The sequence below is a fragment of the Durio zibethinus genome, chromosome 12 (genome assembly GCF_047325235.1).
Source record: "Durio zibethinus cultivar Kanyao isolate XHJ-2024 chromosome 12, ASM4732523v1, whole genome shotgun sequence".
Lineage (NCBI taxonomy): Eukaryota > Viridiplantae > Streptophyta > Magnoliopsida > Malvales > Malvaceae > Durio > Durio zibethinus.
Window position 1 is genome coordinate 25,950,297 of NC_143173.1, and position 18,868 is coordinate 25,969,164.

The 18,868-nt window shown below is 32.9% G+C and overlaps 3 protein-coding genes across 3 annotated transcripts; 1 reads left to right on the forward strand and 2 right to left on the reverse strand.

Annotated features, from left to right (window-relative positions):
• Positions 1 to 635: 635 nt before the first annotated feature.
• Positions 636 to 4,072, reverse strand: LOC111296557 (protein NRT1/ PTR FAMILY 5.6-like). Its single transcript, XM_022890924.2, has 4 exons — positions 3,673 to 4,072; positions 2,593 to 2,810; positions 1,807 to 2,351; positions 636 to 1,709 (listed from the first exon to the last, which is right to left on the reverse strand). Exons 1-4 carry the CDS (start codon positions 3,821 to 3,823, stop codon positions 839 to 841), a joined length of 1,785 nt encoding a protein of 594 aa, XP_022746659.2. The 5' UTR covers positions 3,824 to 4,072; the 3' UTR covers positions 636 to 838.
• Positions 4,073 to 12,227: 8,155 nt separating this feature from the next.
• On the reverse strand, positions 12,228 to 13,485 carry LOC111296451 (uncharacterized). The gene has a single exon (XM_022890764.2). It carries the CDS (start codon positions 13,328 to 13,330, stop codon positions 12,446 to 12,448), a length of 885 nt encoding a protein of 294 aa, XP_022746499.1. The 5' UTR covers positions 13,331 to 13,485; the 3' UTR covers positions 12,228 to 12,445.
• A 1,507-nt stretch (positions 13,486 to 14,992) lies between these two features.
• On the forward strand, positions 14,993 to 17,292 carry LOC111297188 (putative proteasome inhibitor). The gene is made up of 8 exons (XM_022891826.2): positions 14,993 to 15,198; positions 15,282 to 15,414; positions 15,493 to 15,570; positions 16,452 to 16,535; positions 16,637 to 16,668; positions 16,752 to 16,806; positions 16,887 to 16,964; positions 17,072 to 17,292. The coding sequence occupies exons 1-8, from the start codon at positions 15,156 to 15,158 to the stop codon at positions 17,178 to 17,180; spliced, it is 612 nt and encodes a 203-aa protein (XP_022747561.1). The 5' UTR covers positions 14,993 to 15,155; the 3' UTR covers positions 17,181 to 17,292.
• Positions 17,293 to 18,868: the final 1,576 nt, after the last annotated feature.

The following is an 18,868-nucleotide window of genomic DNA, read 5'->3' on the forward strand; positions in this document are numbered from 1 at the left end:
ATACGATTCGTGCAGCTTATAATTAGAGGGAGATGTTAACCCGTGTCTAATGACTCTGATTAAACTGATATTTAAGGAAGAAAATATATAATTAATGCATTATTATTTTTTATTTTTTAATGAAAATAGTGAATTCAAAGCAAAAATATTTTCTTAGTAATTTAATTATTCTAAATCAAATTAGCTTTTACTTTAAACAAAAAAAATGTAGATTATATAATTAAAGGGTCTGATTAATGGGTGTCTATGTAAACTGATTAAATATAGTTAAAATACTATTTAAGGAATTTTTTTTTTTTACATTTATTACATTATTGTCACTAAATCTAATAGTAAATGATGCATTAATTTCATATATATATATATATTAAATATCATATTAATCAATGCCACTAGACAATGGCAAACATTTTCATTAAAAGTTAGCTGTTATTCATAGTGGACAGAACATCTTCTATGGGTTATGGCTCTCATATTCATTCACTTTTGCTTTCCTTTCACGATTCCAATAAAGTTTAACTCTATATATTGTCTTTACCTTTGTTCATGAAAAATAAATGTTACTTAATAAAAAGCTCATGGAAAAAGTCTCGTGCTTTTTAACCAGAAAAAAAATCTGCGTGGGGAAGAGACAGTACCAAATTAAATGTTTAAATTCAATCTTCTTACTTAACCTTCCTATAAAAATCAACTGTGCTGACCTTAGCATCAACCGAAATTGAGCTTTACTAATATGCTTCAATCCCATAATTTTCCTTAATTGAAGATTACATTGCTCTAGGAAACACTAAAGGATAGCACTAATTTCTTATTTATATAACACCAATGATGTATAATGTTATGCCATTGATCCTGCAGCAGCAGCAGCAGCAGCAGCATCAGTGCAGTTAGCTACAGCCATGATCTGGACATTTTTGTAAGAGTAACGTTTTGCGAGGAAGACGTAGACGCACAAGTTAGCCATGGCTATGATTGCTAGCAGCCAGTAGAAATTGTCTAAGCGGCTGCTGTTCAAGTCTTTTCCAAACCAGCTCTTCCCTCCTTTCTCTGTGATGTGATCAACGAGTGTTATCAGCAGGCTGCTAAGGAAGTTTGCAGCTCCAATCACGCTCAGGTAAAATGCAATGCCTAGGCTTCTCATTGAATCTGGAACTTGGTCATAAAAATATTCTTGCAAGCCGACCACAGCGAAGCCATCTCCTGCACCAACGATGAAGAACTGTGGTGCTAACCAGAACACACTCATGGAGAGGGAGCCATTTACTGGGTCCTTTTTGACAGCAGCTAATCGCTTTTTTTCTACCAGGGCTGCCACTATCATTGTAGCAATTGAGAAAAGCATTCCAATACCAATTCTCTGGAGGATTTTGATGCCTCGTTCGTTTCCTGTTGCTTTCCTTAGAGCTGGTACCAGGACTTTTTCATAGATGGTTACGGAAATTATCATGCCAATGGAGGCTAGAGAGAAGATTGAGGCTGGAGGAAGCTGGAAATCGCCAATGTTTCGGTTCATTGTGGCCCCTTGTTTGATGAAGAATGTGGCAGCTTGTGCTACACAAATTCCGAATGGTAATGTAGCTAGCCATATGGGGATCATGTTAAGAACAAGCTTCGTCTCCTCAACCTTGGTCACAGTTGCAAGTCTCCAGGGACCGTGTTTATCAATTGAATGTTCCTTGTCCTCAATAATGGCAGCTCTGTCGAGGAACCTGAAAGCCACAGCATTAATTAGAAAAGGAGGGGAATGCGAACAAAATTATGACAAACGGTTCTATTATCAATATGAAGACAAGGTCTATATGTTACTTAAGTTTCTTGGTGTGGCACAAAAGCCTCCCTTGAGCCTTTTGTGACTCGGGAACTTCGTACAGCTCTGCAGGATTGGATGGGTAAGGCAGTTTTCTTTTAGAAATTGCAGCTAGAAAAACCTGTAGCATTGGCGTTAAGGGGCTTCCTGATGGCTTCCTGAAACGGTAGTATGGCCTTCCAATAATAAAGATTAACAGCGACCAAGCCATAACTATAGTCAGAATAATATCTGCAACCCCCCAATTCACATGGTCTTGCATGTAAACAACTACAGTAACGCCAAATAAGAGTCCACAGCAAAGGCCAAAGTTCCACCAGTTGAAGAAGGACATCTTCTTCTTTCTCTCTTCTGCGTGATTATCGTCAAACTGGTCGGCTCCAAAGCTCTCCAGTGATGGTTTATGGCCTCCTGTTCCAATGGAGATCAAGTATATGGCAAGGAAGAAGGCCACTTCATGAACCTTCCTAGGCTCATCACACAAATCAGTATCGCAGGCCTTTAAGCTTGGCACAAACCAGGACATTGTCAAGAGAAGCAAACCCTGTTTTCAGCAATGCAGATTGGATAGTAAGCCATTTTTCATACAGATCCTCTGATGAATGAAAATCGAAAAACTAATTAAAAAAGAAAACAGAAACATGATTATTTGTCTAGCCCCATCATCTTCTATGGGCTAGGCTTGGGCTCAGCTTTTTACGGGATTGTTGTATATATGAATCATTCCTCTATCAAACCCAATTTCAGTTGGCGTTTTTGGCCCAAAAATTATGAAAGGGATTTACCAAAAAGTAGACGACGGATGAAACAAGAACCGTATAGAATCGGCCCCAGTAAGCATCAGCAATGAACCCTCCAAATAGAGGGATCAGGGTAGTGACCCCAGCCCAGTAGTTGACGCTCCTTACTGCTGTCTTGAGGTCTTGGTGAATCACCTTGGTCAGGTAAATGATCAAACTTGTTGCTATCCCAAAGTAACTCAACCTTTCACTGAACTCAATTGCTGCCCAAGAATCAAACAGTCAAAAAGAAAAACAAAATCAATGTAACCCATTATTATAGCATGAAAGGACAAAATATCAATCAGGAAAGAAAGATGCCGGTTATTCTCTCTTTGGGGTTTGTGTGATAAAGACTACTCGATAATTCGGGACATAAAATTTTCCCATTCTCGACCTGATATGATTTTAAACTGTTGTTGTGAACCTTTGGCATTTGTTCTAGTTGTTGCAAAGTAAAGGTCACCATTTGACACCAAAAAAAGCAGTAGGGGCCTTTAATAATACTTGAAAGTTTTGTGGCTGTGGATAGGCAAGAATAAATAAAATCGACCTAAGGATATCATCCAAATTTCTTGATGTCGACTTATATTCATGACTGAAGAGCTAATTATATCAAATTGCCATGCTTAAACCAAAAAAACAAAAAAAATCACAAAGCTGAGGCACAATTTCTGATTCCAACACCAAAACAAAATTGTGAAATGTAATATTTAAAAAGGCATTTCAAAACAGGAGACCCCATTTTCAAGCTTGTCAAAAGTTTATGGTAGAAGTAAAAGACGACCTTCTGTTCAAAATGAAGTGATCATGGGGACAAGAGGGACTGGGATTTGCATCATTGCCAAAGCAAAAATGTCACTGGTTATGGTTATGAAGCAGCAGCAACAACAGCTAATAATGAAAGAGAAAGAAGAGAAATTCTTGAAATGACTTTCAATTCCACTGCCCTTTTCGTGGCAACCAAATTGTGGATTAAAAGCATCAAATACTCTTTGACATATTTGTTTTAGTATGACGGGAAATATATTGATAATCATTATATATATACATATATATATATATATATATATATATATTCCATACCGATAATAAAGAGGGAAGCTTTCCAAACACCAGTGGAAGCTCGAAGTGGCACTCTTCCTTTATGATCAACAGAAGAATCATAAACCCATTTCTCTTCATCATCACGAACATTCATATCTCTCATTTCTTGTCCATTTTTCTGCTCCATCATCAACTTCCCAGCTTATGGTAGCTCTCTAGATAGCTAAATAAAACACAAGGAAAGCAAAGCAGTATATCATATAAAATTTCCACAAGAATACTATGCTTATGTATGTTGTAGTATACAAAAGAGATGATTTGTGGGAGAAAAGCTACGGCTTGAACCTCCTTTTATAGGGGAAAATATTTGCTTTGTTTGAGTCACTGTGGTTGGAAAAGAAGAACAGGATAAAATCAAGAAACCCACACCCCAAAAAATAATTAAAAAAAAAGGTATAGTATTTTATATGGGAACAACAAATTTTGCGCTACTGTATATATTTATGTTTCTGCCAACAATTGTTTGACAGAAAAATATACTCTTTCCCTTCAGCTGAAAACGTCATACAGTTAATCTTTTAAAGATAGGAATGGCATCGATACCAACTTTGAAGAATGTTTGTATTCCTTGTGGTTGTATCAAAGTTAAAAATATATATATATATATATATATTAATGCCTACATGTAGTCAGTGAAGGTCCATTTCAAAAATTATGTTTCATAATTGAAAGCTCCAAACTAACTAGTAGAAACTGTAAGATTGCTAGGCCACCATATGGTTTGTAAAAAAAAATTATTGGTAATAATCCCTTACTTTATTTTCAGATTATAATTTTTTTTCAAAAAAAAAAAAGCTAGGCAAGATCATTTTCAAAGCTTAATGGCCCATTTTCTCCCCACATTATAATTAAATGGTTAACTCAACTACTGGAAGAAACAGTGACATGATCACGTTTGCTGAAAAGGGAATATCATGAATTGCTTCTTTCTAATCCTTCTATGTTTGCAGATGCACTTAGTGGCACCCAGTTATGTCACCATCCCTCCAAAATGGGTGGTTGGTTAGGTTGTTTATTAGCCACTTTAAGCTAAATTGACTACTAAAAGTTTTTAATAGGCTCAACTTAAGAATTAATTAGTGACATATGGAATTGCAGATCTTTCACATGTTTGGGTTTGGATTAAAAACTGCAAACTGGAAAAAGGAATCATCTTTCACTAAATTAGATGGCATACTAAAATTTTTTGAATCACTTGGTATTTTTCTCTAAAACTGAAATTTGGATGGAAAAAGAATTCTGAGTTTTAATTTGTTCAATCCAAATTCTGCATTGAACATTTTAAACATGTGAATATTTTTTTATTTTGATACAAAGAAAATTTTAATATAAAAATAAAAAATAATTACATGTGTTGAAATTTAAATATCATACTTGTTTGATGTCATATTTTCTATATATCCTTCTAAAGCAATTGAATCAAGCCCCCGAAGGACACATGTCAATATTCATCAATCGCTATTTCTCAATTTTATATTGAGAAAATATAGCCCTCATGTCATGCCAATCAAAATGTTGCTAATCAAAAATAAGAATCTTGCTCTAATGATCTTATCCATCTCTGGAATCATTAAACTGAGAATGGAACAATACTTGGCCGATAATTCAACCCTGCAATTGAACTCAGTGGCAAATAATATTAAACAAACTTGTTTTATTCTCAAGTCAACTGCAAGCTCACAAGCGTAAGTGGCGGTTTTAGTGGCGACTGGAGATGGATAATAAAAATACCGACATTCATCATTATTCAATTTATTTATATTGAATTCCGATACTTATAATTAAATAATTAATAGATTCAGATAAAAAATTTATTATTTATGATAAATTTAAAACGAATATAAATAGTATTTTTTATAACCAATATTCAAATCCTTTTAAATTTTAATGAATACAAATGAATATTTGAATTTATTACCCTTACATATATAAAATATATAAAATTTCATATTTGCAAAAGATTTTGGATCTTAAAAAATAATTTTTATTTATTATTAATTAAGTGTAAACTTAAAATTTAAATTAAATTCTTATTTATTTTATATTTCAATGAAAAAATTTAAATAAACAAATATTTTAACGGATTTAGATATTTTAACGAATAGTTATCATTTAAACTATTTGAATGTGAATAATAATATTAAATTTAAATAAATATTTAAATTCATTTAAATATTATAAATATTAAACAAATTTAAATAAGAATATTTCAAAATTAACAACTATTCGCCCTGTTACCATTCTTAGGTGTTCTAAGTGGCTGTGGTTATAAAATGCATAAACCTTTTTCATGGTGGTTTGAGCACTCACTCATTCAACATCATAATCCAACATTCTCAAGAGATTAAAATAACAACCGAGCACTGTTAATTGGTTTTATACTAAAAAAATTAACAAGACCAAAGTTTTCAACTTAATTTAGCAATGGAAAAACATATTGAAAGGAGGCTACTCCTGTTTCTGAGTGTTTTGTGTTGCTGCTATGATGGCAGCATTGGTTTTGCTTCATTGAGTCATTTATTTTCAAGTTTTATTAGTGTAAAAGGAGTTCTTTTAACCTGCCGACATGTTCCTTAATTTCTTGAACCATTCAACTGAAGTAAAAAATGGTGGATTAAACTTTTTTTATTCAATGAACTGTGTGTGTGTGTGTTTTTTTTTCTTATGTACTGTTTATCCTCTATGATAGATCCATTCTTCTATTGGCGCTTGTCTAGCACTTCACAATCAAACCCCAGAAAGCTACTCTTAGCAACAAGTGATAGACGTGCACAAAAAGCAATAGGCCCAGCAGTGCCAGCATCAATTTTTTTTTTAGCAAGTTTTTGCTAGGTCACCATCTGTTTTTCTCTTTGAGATTCTTTCTTCAAACTAAAACAGGCAATGAATTCGACCTTTGATGTTAAAAAATGATCATTATTTCATTCCAGCTGTTTTTCAGGCTTTGAACTATCATTTTATGTAATACATTGTGCATGTTCATGCAAATGAAAAAAGGAATTTAAGAAAATGGATATATGCCATTTTTCAGGGATATATTCTGCTTGATTTCTTTCTATGCATATAGATTTGCATGGAAGAATTTAACACATGAACCACATGCCTTATGGTGTTGCTTTCTAGTGAAAAATTTACATGGAATATTGGACAGATTTGTTGAGATTCTGTTCTCTCTTCATTTCCTACACTTATTTTCTCTTTAGCACAGAAAAATGGGATTCAACAATGGCGGCATTCACATTTCCAATCTGAAACTTGAAACTGAATCAACTTGAAGAGCATACATCCACTTGTTAACTAAGATAATGCTAAATGCTATGATGAGATTATGAATAATCTTTCATTTATCTTATAATCATTAAAAAAGTTGAATGCAAAATTCAACTTCCAAAACGTGATTGCCTGTTTTAGTTTGTGCTCTCCTTTATGTCTAGTGGCCATGATTTGAAAACCAAAGTGCCTTTCATCTTTTTCTAGTCACTTGTGCTGATTTGCTTGCTTTTGCGTATAATTATGGCTGACCTCATGGGTGTCTCTCTTTCTTTTTTTCTAAGTCTTGTCTAGTCAATAATCAAGCCTCACAATCTTCAATTTGAATCTCCATTTCTCCACGAGTTTTTATATGAAAATTCGTGCATGCTTTTTTATAACTTTCAATAGGTGATCTTTGGGGAAGAAAGACGTCGGAAAATTTTGCCATTGGAACAAAAATAACATGTCTATTTATTATTTTTTTATAACACATCAGGCAATCAAAGCAACAGACAAGTAGGTATATGTAGGAAAATAAAATCGATCCCCCATACTTTTAATTTAATAATTAAAAACGTTTGGAGATAAAATGACTTGAATCGAATTAAAATTTTTTTTATTTATATTAAAATGTTATTCTTATGATGTAACAAAAAAATATAAGAAAATAAAATCATGTGATTCTTCTAGATTTGTTTGGTAAATTTCATCCAAACAAAGAAGATTGCTACTTTAATCTTCTCGCTGTTAAATCGATATGATCACCAGAAAGGTGTCAAGGAGGAAGTAGGAATTGCATTTAATCCGAAGATGGATCCATCAGAGGAGGAAGGTACAGGGGAGGCTTTATCCATCAAATATCTGATGTATCTATCATCATTATTCAAAAATAAGTTTATTATGATTTGACATTTAAAGGCGAAAAAATCATTACGGATGTTTCATTCGTGAAATTTTAAATTAAAAAAAAAAATAATTTTTGACAAAATATAATATTTGAGATTTTTTTAAATATATTTCGTGTTAAATTTATTTATTTAATTAAAAAAATTAACGTCTATTAATTTTTAAATAATTATCGTAATCTTTTTTACTATTTATGATGATAATTTTTTATTAATTTTTAGTAATAATAAATATTCAAAAAATAAATGATGCTTTTAATGATAAAAAAAATAAATATTTTATTTGATTATTATTTTTATTTACAAAATATCATTAATAAAAAAAATGAGAATTATTTGAAGATATTTTTGATTGAAAAATATTTTAAATAATCTACTTTAAAAAAATATGAATGAATTATTTAAAATATTTTTAATCAAAAAAATACTTTAAATAAAATACTTTAAATAATTTCAATATAAAAAATAAAAAAATTATTTAAAGTATTTTTTTTTTAAATGTCTTAAATAATTTTTTTAAAAAAATTATGAATTATTTAAAACGTTTTTGGTTTTAAAACGTCCTAAATAATTATCTTATTTTTTTAAACTTAATTATTTAAAGTATTTTTTAATAAAAATATCTTAAATAATAATTTTTAAAAAATATTAAAAATTATTTAAGCGTTTTTGGAAAACGCTTTAAATAATTTTGATGAATAAATATTTTTGATTGAAAAATATTTTAAATAATCTATTTTAAAAAATATGAATGGATTATTTAAAATATTTTTAATCAAAAAAATACTTTAAATAATTTCAATATAAAAAATAAAAAAATTATTCAAAGTATTTTTTAATAAAAAAATATCTTAAATAATTTTTTTAAAAAAATTATGAATTATTTAAAACGTTTTTGATTTGAAAACGACCTAAATAATTATCTTATATTTTTAAACTTAATTATTTAAAGTATTTTTTAATAAAAATATCTTAAATAATAATTTTTAAAAAATATTAAAAGTTATTTAAACGTTTTTTGAAAACGCTTTAAATAATCTTCAATGAATAAAAATTTTTTTGCAACAAAAATACACAATTAAGTTGCAATCATTTTTAGACATTTTAAAAGGCTGACGATTATTTTTTTTTTTTTTTCAGATCAAATTTAAAAGTAACGAAATTTTTTTTTTTTTAATTTTAGAATACCACAAAAAAATGTAAGTTTTTGATTTTAAAATTTTAGATATCGTTGAAAATCTATCACTTTCTCTCGTAATCGAGTTATCCTAAATTAAATATGAAAATCAAATATTCACTATTAAAATTAACCAAAAAAACAAATTGTGAATATTTTCGAACTAACCATCGTAAAGAGAGGTTCACTGGCAAATACCTTCAAGTTTTAACAAGATTGTTTGAATCCAGGAACGACCTTGACTTGGTAGCCGTTGGTGTTCAAACTTGAAATTTTCTAGGTTTTCATGATAATTGTAGAAGACCACTCCAGTAGGAAATCAGTGCTCATTGAACCTTCCATTATTTACTATAGGCTACAGCAAACTGATACATTCAACTATGGTTGCCAGTTTGCGAAAAATGAGTTATAGTGAAGTTGTGGAAGGGCTAGATATTAGTCATGGCAGGATTAAACTGTTACAGCTTGCAAACGAAGGGATTTAACCTTTGTTCTAAGCAAGTCATTCCACAATTCCCAGCTGAAGCCAATGCTACAAGGACATTTGGGAAGTGAAAAATACAAGTGAAAGAGGGAAATTGCATGTACTGTTGGCTTGACCCAAAGATATCTGATAAACTAATAATGGCAGATATGCTAATAGATAAGGGTACGGGTCACGAGGATTGATTTGAGTGGTTGTTGAGAGGATGAAGATGATGAGTTCAAAATCCTAATCAAAAGGTGTGTGATGTGAGCCAGATGTGTTAGTTGGGTTCACTGTGTTTGACAAATAAGTGAGGACACATGGTGAAGGGCAGGTAGTGTACCCAAAATGACTTGGCTTGAACCAACAGGCACCAACGGGAAGCTGTTGAAATGGGTTGATGGAGATTCTGGCGTTTTAAGCGGCAATCCCTCTGCAAGTCGAATAAACCATACGAGCTCCAAAGGACAAGGACAGTGGTTTTATTGGTTGAAAACTTGAAAGTTAGAAGGCGGAAGCCAATTACGAAGAAGAAATGACTCTGGTGCTAGGATAGATCATTTTACCTCTATCTACAGTTCACATTGAGGACTAAAGAACAGCTCCTAGCACTTTGACAACATGTTCCTTTTAGAATCAAACCTTCTTTCAGCGCATTTTGTTAGTGCCAATTCATCAATCAACGGACCTTATCCTTTCAGATTTAGCATCTGCATGCGCGTATTTTTCTGATAGAGAAAGGTTAAAGATATGAAAGGATTAGTCAACACAACTTCATTCCATTAAAGTACCAAAATGTCTTTCATTTGACAGCATGAAACAGTAACAAATTGCAGAGACCTTTTGAGTTTGAATAATCTGCCGTGTAACTTTAAAAGTCTTATTGTGGGAAAGAAACATGGTAATAGAAGAAAATCCTTACAGAAATTTCTAGTTTTCTTTTCTTTCCATTGTTTTATCTCATAGAACATGTTGCAATCACTCCACTCTCAAGAAACAGACCATGTCCAAGTAAGCAAGATGTCACAGTTATCTTAATCAACTAGGATGGTGTCTCGCTGGATTTATAGCAGCAAGATATCACAAACACCTAAATGAAAGATGATGTTAGATCTTTCAATGTGGTCAGCCTATTCTGTGGCTCTAACCTTAATAGCTGCAGTCATGTATCATACTTGTTTGGAACGACAAAGGTGGAGAAATCCAAAGCCTCAACAATCGATGGATCCAGAACCAAGTCATCAACCATTTTCACACTTTGCATGGCCAATAAAAAATCTCAGAGCTCATATCCACACCACATCCATCACATGCTCATCTGAACAACCTTTCCAACCAATAATACTACCATTATGATATCAATCAACAAATCTTCTGGTAGACTTGACAATAGCGCAGAACCAGAATATCTAAAGTTCTTCATAATACTATGTAAATTAGCTGGTAATACTTTTTGGTGTCAATTAGCCTCTGATATGAGGACCAAGTGATTTGCAATAATTCTGCAGCTGTTCCATCTCATATCTCCATATTAGTTATATCAATAAGAACCCTGACCGGTTTAAATTTGAGACCTCAATTTTCCATTTGAAATAGAGGCTACATTTCTCCATGATTAATTAATGGAAAAGTAAAGATTAGACTTTGTTTGGAAATTTAAGTGCGATTTCATGCACAATCCTACATTCCTACTTATGATTTGAACCTGTAGATGATTAAAATGTAGCCATAAGTAATATTGGTAATGGCCCTGCCCGAGTGTCAATGTGCTAAAGTTTAATGTGGATGGGGCAGCCAGGGGAAAACCAGGGCTCGGCTGGATGTGAAGGTGTCAAAAGGGATTGTACAGGAAATATTAGAGGTTTGTTCTATGGTCCACTTGGTGAAAAAGAGTCGAATATCGCAGAGATCTTGGCTATTAATACAACATTTGAGGATTTTCAGTTTCACATTGGATCAAAATGAATGCTTTAATTATTGAATCAGATTCAAAGGTGGCTGTTAGCTTGATGTGCAACAAGGCATCGCTACCTTGGGAATCATGGAAAATCTTTGAAGATATTGACAAATTCTGTTAAGTAATTGGAATTGTGGATTTTGTTGGTATCTACAAGGAAGAAAACAATATGGCGGATTCCCTGGCTAAAATGGGAGTGGATTTGCTCTTCCTTATTTCAAGCTTGGCTGTAATATGTTTTCTGGTTATGCTGTTTTGGGTGGTTCATATTTTTGTTCTTTCAAGTAACCTGCTATTTCAAGCACAGGGACCCTGTTCTGTGCAGAGATGTGTGTCCATGTATTGAAATCCTTGCATTAATGAAATCAATTATTGGCTGAGAAAAAAAAATTCATAACCTACAGATCAAAACAATTTGCAGATGGAAAAAGGTCAGATCAGAACAAATTGCAATAAAATCGGTAGCTTGTCCATTGGAATTTTAGCTCCTTATCTCTTACCCCTTTATGTACTGTTTGACAACATTGACAAAAAATTTGATACGAAACAAGCCCCAATGAAAATTGCACTTGGGCATAATTTAAATGAAGATGCTTATAATTCAAGATTAGGTCTATTTAAGTTTTAACTAAGCACTCAACCAAAATCTTTAGCAGCTTGAACTTATAAACTCTAACTACTTAAGCTAAGAGCAGACTTGCAAACAAGTGCCATTTTGCAAAGTCCATCAGTTTCAGCATTAAAAAGAAAACTAGAGACATTAAGGAACTTTTCAGGAATAGCTAATTATATCCAACCAATTTAATATACAATTTATAGAAATGTACATTCAATATTGTCTCATTCAACAAACACATAAAATTGCAACACCTTTAAAACATTTAATCCATAAAAAAAAAAAAAGTGATACAATTTGGAGAAGAAGAAGAAGAAGAACATTACCAATAAAGCATAGCCTTTTTCCCTTCCCTCCTTGAGAATCCAACCAGTCTCAGTCATTTTTTCTTATTAATCCCATAACTCCCATCTCTTTGCAAGCTCATATCATAAGCCTCAGACATCAAGTTGCTCCTTTTATCATAAACCTCAGATTTCAAGTTATTTCTTTTATCATAAGCCTCAGATTTCAAATTATTTCTATTACAATAAGGCTCGGACTTCAAATTACTTGTCTTTCCATTAAAACTACTCTCCCTAGAAGTATCCAATCGTCTCCTAATTCCTTTCCTCCTCCATTTAACACCGTTCTTTTTACCATTTCTCTCTGAAATACCATCTTCAGTCTCAGTCTCCTCTGTCTTATTTTCACTCAAAGGCTTAGTATTTTCATCTCTCTCTCTACTTCTCAAATACGGTTTAGCACTATGAACAACCCCTTTAGGGAAAAACCTGGCAGAAGGCAACTCATCAACAGTATCAAACAGCTGAGGCCCATCTCTGTCACTCCACATATCGAAACCGCCAGGTTTTTGGAACCTGTCAGCCAAAACTTTAACTTGCTCATCAGGTGAAACGGAAAACAAGTTGGGTGCTTTTTCAACGACTTCCCAAGGACGTTCAAGTTCGGAGACGGCGGCTTTGAGCTCAGCTCTTTTGCGCATTTCATAGATGTGACGTTCACGGGCAAGTCGGGCTTTGAGGAGTTGCTTGGCTTTCTTGGCTTGCATGCGTTTCCATTGCCATTTGGAGACTCCACCTGGGTAAGTTCTAGGGCCACCTCCCATGCGTATTATGGTGTTGGGAGGCGTTGGCTTGTGGAGCGAGAGGCCGGAGAGTTTTGTGTGGAGGAAAAGGGAAGTTGGGGAAAGGAGGGATTTTGAGAAGGACAAGTTTTGAGATGGAACTGAGATTGAGACAGGCATTTTCAGGATTGCAGACATTGAATTTGAAGAAACAAAAAGAGGAAAAGAACTCGTTTTGGCCTTGAGGGGTTTCCAGAGAATCAGGGAAGAAATTGGCAAACGCTGCCTGAAGCCTGTTAGATGGTGGAGCTTGTGGTTTTGGGTCTCTTGGAATGACTAGGGATTATCCATGATAATCAGGGCAGGGTTGTAATACTCCAATATTAAATTTTTAGTATATTTAGAATATGTACCTACCACCTCCGGTAAACAACCAGTGGTCTAGTGGTAGAATAGTACCCTACCACATTACAGACCCGGGTTCGATTCCAGGCTGGTTCAAGGTTATATTTTTAAACTCTACAGGCTGCCATTCTTTTACATTTATCTCCCTTGTATTAGATTAATTGGATTTGGCAGCAGTAATCATTTTGTTTTGCGTGAGATCTTATTAATGAATTTATATTTGATGGCGATGTATATTAATAAGAAATTTTTAAAATAAATTCAAATTTTTTGTGTATTTATTTTTATGGTTAGTAAAAATTTTTGTTTGATTATTAATTAGAAGCCATAATTTTATTCAAGCATATAAAATTTATATACTAATAATATATTAAATATAAATTTAATATTAATTATCATCAAAGTATTATTGAAAATGTAGCCTTCGGTATAAAGCGATTTATTATTGGTGACTAAATTATTATGTTTGATAATCATTTAGTGATTTTATATGATAATGATCTCAAATCATCAAAAGTGATTAAATTATTATTTTTGAAAGTGATCTAATTTTTATATAAAGAAGTGAAAAACTTTTATTATAAAGATAAAGTGATATGTAAAATTAATAATAATTAATATTATCCATTGAATATTTGAATTAAAAATTTGTTTCTTTTTAAAATTAGTTATAATTATTTTTTATTATAATTTTTATATTTTTAAATTAATATTCATTATAATAAATTTAAAAATATTTTGTGTGGTTTTTTATTTTTTAATATATTTATAATATAATCTTTTGATTTTAAAATATTAGTTTTATTTTCTCCTTCTTCTAATATTTTTAACATAATTTATACTATAAAACTAATTTATTATCAATAACTATATTTAAATTTAATAATTTAATAATATTTATTATTGAATTAAATAAAATATTACTAATATTTTATTTACAAATTAGTATTTTTAAATAATATTTAAAATTATTAATTTGTGTAACTATTGTAATATACATGGTTATTTCAATACTTTTAAACAAAATAATATTTGATTTTTAGTAATATCAAACACAATCATTTTTAATCAAATAAAATGATTTCAGATCATGAGTGATAAAATTATCTTAATAATAAAATTATCTCAATAAATAAATTATTATGATAATTTTAAAAATGATACCAAATATTTAAGTATACAAATACACAGGATTGTGAATGCCAACTTGTGTTTATAAAATAAAGAAAATTACATAAATAGAAAATGAATTGCAAGTTACTTGCATTAGCGCAAATTATGTGAATCAAAATTTTCGTTTATTATTTATTGTTCTTAAATCTACTTTTAATAAAAGTACATGAAATAAATTCATTAAAATTGATTGGGTAAAAAATTCATTAAAATTTAAATAAAAGAAATAAAACAACAAAATAAAAATAGGAGATGGATCAAATCCACACTTCACCAGTAAACAAGATTTTGGTTCGTTTATTGATTCTGCTTGCCGCTTAAGCTAAACTTTATAAACCTCTGAGCTCTGACACACCAAAATTCCAAACTGAACCGCGAAGCCTCTCTTTTTTCTTGTTAACTGGTTGGTTTTTGTTTCTGTCTTGAGTTTGGTTTTATTTGTTAAATGGATTTCAGAGGTGGTTTTGGTGGTGGTTACATGCATCTAGGTTTGTAACATTTGTCTTGTCCTTTTGGTGAATTATGTCATAATCCTTCTGTGACTTAATTATCTATTATAATGTGGAAGCAGGACCCAATGATTCTCGCTGGTTCAGTGGAGAGCGTGGTTCCCCTGGAGAACGAGTTATATATTATAGTGTGGAAGCAGGACCAAATGATTCTCGCTGGTTCAGTGGAGAGCGTAGTTTCCCCGAAGAACAAGCGTGAGCTTTCTCTCTATGTTTGTGCATGCTACTTCCTTTATACTAGAGATGTTTTTTGGGGTTGATTGTTTGAAACAGGTATATTCCTCCTGGTGCACGTTTTGATCCATATGGCCCACCTGGCGCTCGTGGTTTTGAGCGTAATCGATTTGTCAGGTAGATGAAAACTTGCAATTACTTTTTTGGATCCACTTGGTTGATTTCTACGCACTTACGATATAAGCAATAACGTGACACCCTAGTTTTTCTTGATCGACACTGCGTTGATTTCCTTCAAATTTTTTTGTTTTTCAATCTTTAGGGGTGTCCAGGTTAACATTTTCGTTTAAATTTCGTTATTTTTTAATTTTATGGACACCTCTCACAGATTTAGGCAAGGCTCACAGCAGCTTTTTGTCATTTTGTGATTTGCTTAAGTGCCTTTAGAGAGCAACTTATTTGCATATTCCAATGGAAGAACAAGAGTATTATTGCTCTGATATTAACTGTTAGTATTAAAACCTTAAGAAAGATTGGGCTAGTGTTATAAACTTATCTCCAGTGCCTTTTGTCAGCTTCGAGGACGACTAAGCTTAATTGTTCTCATAATCCTTCTTTAGGAAGAGGCTCAGAGCATCCCTAGTGCTTTTTATAAGGATTCTTTATTCAACAATCATTCCCAAACTTCTGTAGCCTATATGAAGCAAGCCTACACTGGGTAGAGAAGATCCTTATTCTTTCTCTTTATGAATTCCTTGATTTAGTAGCCTTGGCCCATTCTCCTTTGCTTGTATTCCGGATGCTCATTCTCCGTCCAGCAAAGTTCAGCAGCGCCTTCCTACAAGTTGATGTTAAAAATGTATTATGAAAGGAAAAGAACGAACAAAAAAAAAAAAAAAGGAAATATTAGTATGAGATCATTATCAATAGATTTTTTAAATTTTTTTAGTTGTTCAATGAATTTTTCCATGTGTATGGGTCAATTAAGTGTCCACATATCTCCATTATCTTCTTTCCAATAGCTCGTGCTCATCTAAATTATAAGGCTTGCTTTACAGGGACAGGGTAGTCATTCCTCCGATTAATCCATTTCGTGGTAGTGATGCTTTTCCTGGGCCTGCTGCTGGAGTGTATCCTGTCAGGTACTTCAGTTCCAAATCTGTGTTTTAGTGGTTACTGCTTGTTAACTGGTTGGTTTTAGTTTCTGACTTGAGTTTGTTTTTATTTGTTAAATGGCTTTCAGGCGTGATTCTGGTGGTGGTGACATGCTTATAGGTTTGTAACATTTGTCTTGTCCTTTTGGTGCATTATGTCATAATCCTTCTGCGACTTAATTATATATTATAATGTGGAAGCAGGACCAAATGATCCTCGCTGGTTCAGTGGAGAGCATGGTTCCCCTGGAGAACAAGCGTGAGCTTTCTCTCTATGTTTTTGCATGCTACTTCCTTTATACTATATATATTTTATTTTGGGTGGATTGTTTGAAACAGGGGTATTCCTCCTGGTGCACGTTTTGATCCATTTGGCCCACCTGGTGTTCCTGGTTTTGAGCCTTATCGATTTGTCAGGTAGATGAAAACTTGCAATTACTTTTTTGGATCCACAGGGTTGATTTCTATGCACTTACGATATCAGCAATAACATGACACCTAATTTGCCTTGTTTTCTCTTGCAGAAACCGACGACGGAGACCTGGAGCTGGTACTCATCCCGACCTGGAGCATTTTGGAGATGGTTCAAATGCATCTGAAGGTTATGAAAGGGTCTTTTGGCGCTCTCTTTGAGTACGTTGATGGAGAAGGATCTAAAGATTGTACTTAAAACGTGTAATACAAGTTACCTAGCTTTGCAACCTGAATTTTTAACATGTTAATGGTTTTTGCTCATGTTTTTGAATCTATTTGGTCGTTTACTATTTCTTTTGGCCGTTTCAAATCAATCACAATCTCGCCTTTCAGGTTATAGATCTGATAGTAATATGAACAATTCGAGTAATGCTAACAAAGTAAAAAATTTCACCCCTGAATATTTTATTCCGTTCATTATAAAATTGCGGAGACGGTAAGAAAGAAGAATGCAATGAGTTTTAATTTTTATTTAATATTAAAATAAATAAACTAATAAAGAAATGAATAAACAATCAGCAACCAAAACTCCTTACAGTCAAGTCCCCGTCCAATCAGTTTTCAGTCTGGATACTTGGGTGGTTGGAACTGTTCCGGGGGTTCAACGACCGAATAAAGTTGCAACCATCCCTGGTTCCCCCCTACCCTGTTTTCATCCTTTTGAATCAAAGTTACTTAGGAAAGGATATAGTTATGTTCGTTCATGTTGAAGTGATAAAACTCTTATGTTTTTTTTTTTTTTTCGTGGTTTACACGATGCTGTTCAAGTGCTCGGCGATTCAATTAAAATTATGTCTTTAAATGTTCCATAACTCTAAAGTTACGGGACATTTTGTTTTGAAATTGTGGAACGTGCTTGATGTCATGAATTTAAAAAAGAATTTTGAATCTCACATCGATTATAAATTAGAGTTGGTCATGAAATATAAGGGTTTACACCATCATCTCTTTGGAAAGTGACTTTTGTGAGATAAAATCGTAAGGTTAGAAGAACTAAAGTGGACAATATCTCACAAAAATGTGACTATAATAGTTAGGCTAATCTAGAATACCAGAAGAGTCTATGCCTAGGTCTTGGAGCTGCATGAGTCTAGAGGTTTAGTCTCGACCTGTAACAAGAAGTATTAGAGTCAGCTCTAGGGGTACTAACGATGTGCTACTGAGGACGGTGTACTTTTGTTGGAGTAAGGGAAGATGTCACATACCTAAAAAGGAGTCTTGAATCTTACATCGGTCGTGTACTATAGTTGGTCATGAGATATAAGTGTTCACACCACTATCTTAAGATATAAGGGTTCACACCACCATCTCTTTGGGAGGCACCTTTTGTGAGACAAAATCGTAAGACTAAAGGGGTTAGAGCGGACAATATCTCATAAGGCTAGAGGGACTAGACCTTTTGTCCGAGTCTTGAAGTCGCACAAGCCTAGAGGTTAAGTCTCGACCTATGACAAGTGATATTAAAGCAAGCCCTGAACCGTTCAACTCATGTCAAGCTCCTTGAAAGAGGTAGGCAGGGTGGTCAACTTTCATGACGAAGGTGTCACGAGGTTGGGTGAGGGAGAATGTCACGCCAAGTGCTCCAATGAGGAGTAGACAGAGTACTCTAATCTCACATCAGACATGAAAAGAAGGTCATTAGGGTATAAAAGAGTTCACACCATTTCTTTCTTGTGAGGTATCTTTTGTGGGATAAAATCATGAGGCTAGAGGGATCAGAGCAAACAATACCTCACAAAAGTGTGAACTGTGACAATTAGGCTGATCCGAGATGTTGGATGAGTGCATACCCAGATCTTAAAGCTGCATGAGCTTAGGGGTTAGTATTGCATTGTCACGAGCTCCGA

Bases quoted from the DNA above. Each gene is read 5' to 3' on its own strand.
- LOC111296557 (XM_022890924.2), bottom strand. From the start codon at position 3,823: ATGATGGAGCAGAAAAATGGACAAGAAATGAGAGATATGAATGTTCGT. The intron at 2,352-2,592 runs GTAAATCCCTTT...TGCTGAAAACAG, and splicing joins CATCCGTCGTCTACTTTTTG to GGTTTGCTTCTCTTGACAAT. The intron at 1,710-1,806 runs GTAACATATAGA...TGTGGCTTTCAG, and splicing joins TGCCACACCAAGAAACTTAA to GTTCCTCGACAGAGCTGCCA.
- LOC111296451 (XM_022890764.2), bottom strand. From the start codon at position 13,330: ATGTCTGCAATCCTGAAAATGCCTGTCTCAATCTCAGTTCCATCTCAA.
- LOC111297188 (XM_022891826.2), top strand. From the start codon at position 15,156: ATGGATTTCAGAGGTGGTTTTGGTGGTGGTTACATGCATCTAG. The intron at 16,536-16,636 runs GTACTTCAGTTC...AATGGCTTTCAG, and splicing joins GCTGGAGTGTATCCTGTCAG to GCGTGATTCTGGTGGTGGTG. The intron at 16,965-17,071 runs GTAGATGAAAAC...TTTCTCTTGCAG, and splicing joins GAGCCTTATCGATTTGTCAG to AAACCGACGACGGAGACCTG.